Consider the following 6,000-nt stretch of genomic DNA (forward strand, 5'->3'; position numbering starts at 1 on the left):
GAGCTACAGGCTCTGCTGAGGAAACCCTCCAATTAGGAAGCAGGGACACATGAAAGAGACTAGGAGACTGTCTGTCTGTCTACACAAACCCCAGAAATATGCTTTCTCCAATACTGAACTTTCAAAGATGCATTTTGCAATCTCCAGCTCCCTGTGCCTCGGCACAGAGATTTGTTTGTTTCAGTTGACATTTATCCGAGCCATATAAAACAAAGTGCCTGTATTTGATTTTTCACTTATTGTGCTTGAAGCTGATGTTATATGAAGGGCATACAATTGGCTGCTTCAATCTCTCATGACTGGGCCACACTGTAATTCAGTGAAAGCTGGGGCTGTGATTGCCCATTGATCCCCTCCACCTCCCCACCCCCACCCTCCATCTACTTATTGCCCCCTCTCTGTCTGCAGTCATCACAAAACAAGCCGTTGTCTCCAAACACATCGTCTCGGCGTCTTTGATAGGTAGTTGATAACAGACTAACAGACTGATGGGGCTGGCCTTGCTGTATATAAGGGGCAACACAGCCAGCAGAGAAGCATCTGACAGCAGCAACCTCACCGGAAGTGCATCCATCTACTTCGCAGAATCTCAGGACTTTGACTAACTCCTCACTATGGCTGCGTTCTTCACCGCTGCTCTCCTGGCTATGGCATGTCCATTAATGGCATTTGACCTGGGTCAGTCCACCCGTTGTGTGCCCATCCCCAACCAGATGAAGGTGTGCCAAGATGTGGGCTACTCTGAGATGCGGCTGCCCAACTTCTTGGGCCACAGCAGCCTAGAGGGCGAGGTGGTCCCACGCTCTGAGGACTGGAGGCCCCTGCTGCAGACAGGCTGCCACCCCCAAGCTCAGGCCTTCCTCTGCTCCCTCATCGCCCCTGTCTGCCTTGACACGTAAGGAGATTTTGCATTTCTTGTTCTATTCCTTTTGTTTATTCTCTTTGGATTGCATTTTCCTCTACAAATCTGTGAAACATTGCTTACTTTCTTTCTCAGTTAAACATTGTCTCATATTTTTTCTCAAATTTCATTATTGCAGTACACATTGTGTCTCCCTTGTTCTGTGTCTTACTGTTGCCCTGTGTCTCTTCTCTTCCAGTTTTATCCAACCGTGTCATAGCCTGTGTGTGGCAGTCAGGGACAGCTGTGCCCCTGTTCTCGCCTGCCAGGGTCATGCCTGGCCTGAGGCCCTAGACTGTGACCGCTTCCCTGCACAGGAGGATATGTGCCTATCCCCCCACCCAAAATTCAACCACTTTGCCAAAGGTATGCATGTGCCACAGATTGATCATTTGAGTGCTATATTTCTTGAATTTAAATGAGTTGCCTTTCCATCAGAGGAATAGACTAACGTGTTCAATTTAAGTTGTTAATCAGTTCTTTTTTAAAATTTTTATTTAATCTCTATTACAGACTTACCCAAACCTGCCTGTCAAAACTGCCCTTCTGTGGAAGAGTCTCCTGCGTTGAAAACCGTTCTGGATGCCTTGTGCCAGCATGATTTTGGTAAGCAGCAGGATTCTAAAAGTTCTGGCATAATTGGATGTATTCTGTTCTGACGAAATTATGTTTTAGTTTCCAAACCAGATGATTCACTCCTTTTTCTCTTCTCCTCAGCTGTGACTGCCAAGCTCTATCGTCGTCGCATGCCCATGGGAGAACCAGAATTTGAGGTTGAGGGTCGGGTGGAGTTCATCCGCCAGGGACCTCTGCTCCCTTATGACACCCAGCACCTACTCCAGCAGTGGCTCCTCATCAACCTGCGTTGCGCCCATGTCCTCGTTCGCCCTGGACGAGCACAGCTTTACCTGCTGACCGGTGCCGTGCAGCACGACGGCAGCCTGGCTCTCACCCGCCTCTTCCCCTGGCACAAGAAGGATGCAAACATTGCAGTGGCCACCCGCAAGTGGAAGCACCACAGATGTTGAGTGGACTGATGCCGAAATGTAAAACTGGAGCTCTGAATCTGTGTGTGAAGTGCAGAATCACACCAGAAGGAACTTGAGTCAAAATCAAGTGAGAGATTTGAGATGTCAGAGAGTATCATGGCTTTGGGTATTAATGATAATTGGTCAAGTGATCTAAAGGAAAGATGGGTATGGGAACAGAGCTGGACTCAGACATCAATACCCTCTGCTGCCCTCAGCGGCTCACTTACTGTATCTCTGCTCTAATAGCACACAGTAATAGAATGCACTCAAAACTGTACATAGTAATAATAAATGTAAATTGTTTTTAGATGTTATTTTCTATAAGGATATTGCTGTATTTATGAGTGTCATCTGTTTGATGTCGATGTTAAGTGCAAAAAAAAGATGGCAATAAAATATTTGCTCTACTATTTGAAATGATTCCTACGCAGTTCTTGGATATTTAACTGAACAAAATTTGTTGACCATTCCGCAGAGGTCATGACTCGTACGATCATTCCAAGTTTACGAGGCAGTGAAATTGTTTATAGCAAAGGGCCACTGTCACATTTAGGTTTTCTGTCCTTGATTTTACCACAAGGGGGCACTCTAATGGAGAAGCTAACTCTTTACTGCTGTAATGCCATGAGCTCAATTTTGCCTTTTTCAGTGTAAGCACTGAGCTTCTCTATGAGCTTCTCCATGCATTATAAAATGTTAAAAATGCATGGGTGTCAATGGGAAAATCTACCCGCTTTTCCAGAGTTTTGCCAAACGTTACTGTTTGAAGATAAGGTTTTGTGTTGAGTACTGACAAACTGGTAATTGTGTATATTGGGTAATGCAGACAGTGGCCCTAGATCAGGAAGAATTGTGTCAAATTGTTCATAATGACTCATGACCATATTTACGGGAGCCTGTGGTATGGCCTTTGGTATATAGAGCTAATGAGAAGATAAATTACTCAGTTTACAGTTGAATAGCCTTATTTTCACCACCAAGCTGAACAGACCTAGCTAGGAATTACTCAATAAATTTTACTGACAATATTGATTTTATTTTTGTATATCATATTGCAGAGATGATGAGCTGAGTTATAATTTCAAATAAATGTATAGTGCTTTCAAGTGATTATTTTTAGTTAGCCCAAACAAGCCCCAGTCAGCTCTGATGTAAAAAAGTAGGTTTGGTTTATGGTATGTGTATTGTCTTTTGGGGATAGTTGAGTAGCAATGAAGTGATGGCATGATTATGCCATATGGAGTCTTAAAAAAATGTTATCCATAATGTTTTATTAGAGAGCAGGAGTAATATAATAGGAATGTTATCAGAATCGATGATAGATTTCAAAGTCTATCATTTCCTTTTCTCATTAGACGTAGGAGAAGCTCATTTGGGCTAAGTTCCTTGCGTGACACAAATTTTAAAAGTTGAATGAATTGCTTCGCCCTACATGCTATACACTAATGTGCATTGCCTTGAATGGACAAATTACTCAGGCCCTTTCCGCCTGGGTTAGTTTTGTCTGCTCTGTGGTGAGTGCATAAGTAAGTAAGGCAAGCACATGACATAGAAAGACAAAAGAACATTTTTCTCCTCTCTACAACCCAATTTGTTTAATCAGCAACGTCATCATAGTATGGGTTTGTCTTCCAAAGAGTATCTTTGGTGGCAAAAGCTCTGCTAGGCATCTGACGTTCCACCACAACGAAGGAAACATGAAAAAGGGTAAGAGGGAGAAATGAAAAATCGAATCTCAAATTATCATTTATATGGCATGCTATGATTTGTGATGACCAAAAGAGATTTTTTCCACAGTTTGGTTTGCTGTCCTTGCCCTGGTGTACCTGGACCTGCCCATCAGGGTTGGCACTTCCCCGATCTGTGCCCATGGACAGGCCAAGTGCCATTTTTCTTCCTTGGGAGATCTCTTTGACAGGGTCATACAACAGTCTTCCAGGATGCATGGCATTTCCAGTGATCTGCACTCTTACTTTGTGAGTCCTTTTCCTCATCTCTCACATTCATCACCCCTCTTTGAATTAGCTGCCTATTTTGCAAGCTCACTGTATCCTCTGATTTCATGTGTATTTTATATACAGGAACAATATTTCTTCCCCAGCAAGAACCACATAGGAAAACGGAAGTGTCACACTTACAGCATACTAACACCAGACGACAAAGAGAATGCACAAAGACTAGGAGTGAGCATTCATGTTGTTCATGTTGTGTGTTGGCATGTAGGTGTTTGACTGCATGTTCAGATATTCACTGCATCTTGTCATAGATTATATCCTAAGACAGTTTTCACATGGCTCAGCTTGTTCCTACACATGCACATCCAGAGAGAAGAGCTGACAGAGGTGATCCTGCGGCTGCTTGGGGCCTGGGGTGACCCCCTGTCACAGTTCCATGGGAGCATGGCTCAGGATCAGAACCAGGACTTCAACCACTACAGCTCTAACAAGGCTCTGGAGATGAGCAACATGGTGCAGGAACTGAGGAATGGAGTGGCAAAGGTGGCCGAGAAAGTAAGGGTCCACTTTAATTCTGACTGCTCAGCTTGTGGATGCTTTGTATGTAAGCATAACACATTATAGTCCTATTTACTATGATTAACAGGCTATATTTATTTATTGAATACATTGAACTACATCACATTTCAGTTGGACTTTGTATTTACTACAAAATCTGGTGGAAATTGTTTTATCATTTTTTTAGTGTTTGCATGAAAGAAGTTTATAAAAGGGCAAACATAGGATTATAGTAAATTTTCACAATATTTTAGATCTTTTAGATGATTTTAGATGTTTTTTCTGTGGCGCGTGTGTGTTTATACCTTCCCATTAACTACAAAATTCTAAAACTATATATATTTTTATTCTTCTAATTCTCCACCTCAGATGAAGCTACTGGGCGTGATTAGTAACACTCTGGGTTACATCTCTTCCCCTGAGACTCTAGTCCCCTATTCTGCCTCTTCCTCGTATGAAAGAGGAGAGCTCAACTCTATTGACCACCATGATCTGCTCTACTGCTTCCGCAGAGACTCGAACAAGGTCAAGAATTACCTGCGTATCCTCAAATGCAGCACTCTGCCAGAACTGGACTGTTAGTAAGAAAGTGAGCGAACTAGACAGCATCCTTTTTATCTTATTATTTGCTTGTAGCTACAAGTTTTATTTGTATGTGTGCTGTTATTATCCTTTGAAATGCATCTCATTCATGGTCCATTGTACACTGATGATTGCGTATGCCATTTGTGATGTCGTTGTTATAGGCAATTAAACTATTTTGCTTTTGAGCACTGAGCACAAAAAGGTCTAAAAAGAAAGATGAAATAAAGCCTCATTAAAATGTTTGTGTGATTGTTCAATCTCTTCATTCATTATATTTATAAAAATGGTGCTAGAGTTAAATACTCTATTGACTTGTAAATTGTTTTGCTCACAATAACAATAAGCAATGTGGAAACTCAATGAACGGTTTTATTTACACTTAACCCAGGTATTAAAAAAAGTATTTACAAAATATACTCAGTGAAAACTGACTTGAAAAAGCATTTGGATCATGGGCATGGTTATAGTGTAAAGCTCATCAAAACATGAAAGACTAGGAAAAAAAGACTTGATAATGCAATAATGAAGTGATACATTTGTCTTTTAGCTGTTTCCAATTACAATAGAAGAGCGGGAATCTTTCCTGGAAAGTCTTGTCAGTGTAATAACCATGAAATTGCTTACTGAAGTGAAGTGAATTGAAATGAGATGATTGACCGAGCAGTTGAACTTATACATATGATGCAACAAAACAGTCTGATGCACTGAAAAAGTGATTATTATGAAGGTTAGTCTTTACAGGTAGTGTATGCCATCCACAAATTGTTGACTCCCTCTCAGTCTTTTAGCCCCTTCACAGATTAAGGAATTAGAGGGGACTTTGTGGATGTTAGAAAGTCACAGGTTCCTTCATGACTTCCCACTCATGACTCCTCCCGTGTCCCTGCCACTCTTCTGTGATGGTGATCTATCTGATGCTGCCTTGGTGAGATTTGGTGATGGTACTTGCTCTTCCTGCGAGAGACCCTGG

The 6,000-nt window shown here is 41.9% G+C and overlaps 2 protein-coding genes across 2 annotated transcripts; both read left to right on the plus strand.

Moving 5' to 3' along the window:
* The first annotated feature begins 614 nt into the window (after positions 1-614).
* szl (sizzled) lies at positions 615-1,929 on the plus strand. The gene is made up of 4 exons (XM_071534717.1): positions 615-895; positions 1,101-1,267; positions 1,415-1,507; positions 1,619-1,929. The coding sequence occupies exons 1-4, from the start codon at positions 615-617 to the stop codon at positions 1,927-1,929; spliced, it is 852 nt and encodes a 283-aa protein (XP_071390818.1).
* A 1,700-nt stretch (positions 1,930-3,629) lies between these two features.
* LOC139657019 (prolactin-like) lies at positions 3,630-5,027 on the plus strand. The gene is made up of 5 exons (XM_071534712.1): positions 3,630-3,639; positions 3,730-3,908; positions 4,014-4,115; positions 4,257-4,442; positions 4,815-5,027. Exons 1-5 carry the CDS (start codon positions 3,630-3,632, stop codon positions 5,025-5,027), a joined length of 690 nt encoding a protein of 229 aa, XP_071390813.1.
* Positions 5,028-6,000: the final 973 nt, after the last annotated feature.

Source organism: Centroberyx affinis, unplaced genomic scaffold (assembly GCF_046629955.1).
Source record: "Centroberyx affinis isolate AG114_WGS23_722 - 3 ecotype Tasmania unplaced genomic scaffold, CSIRO-AGI_Caff_v1 ptg002607l_1, whole genome shotgun sequence".
Taxonomy (NCBI): Eukaryota; Metazoa; Chordata; class Actinopteri; order Beryciformes; family Berycidae; genus Centroberyx; species Centroberyx affinis.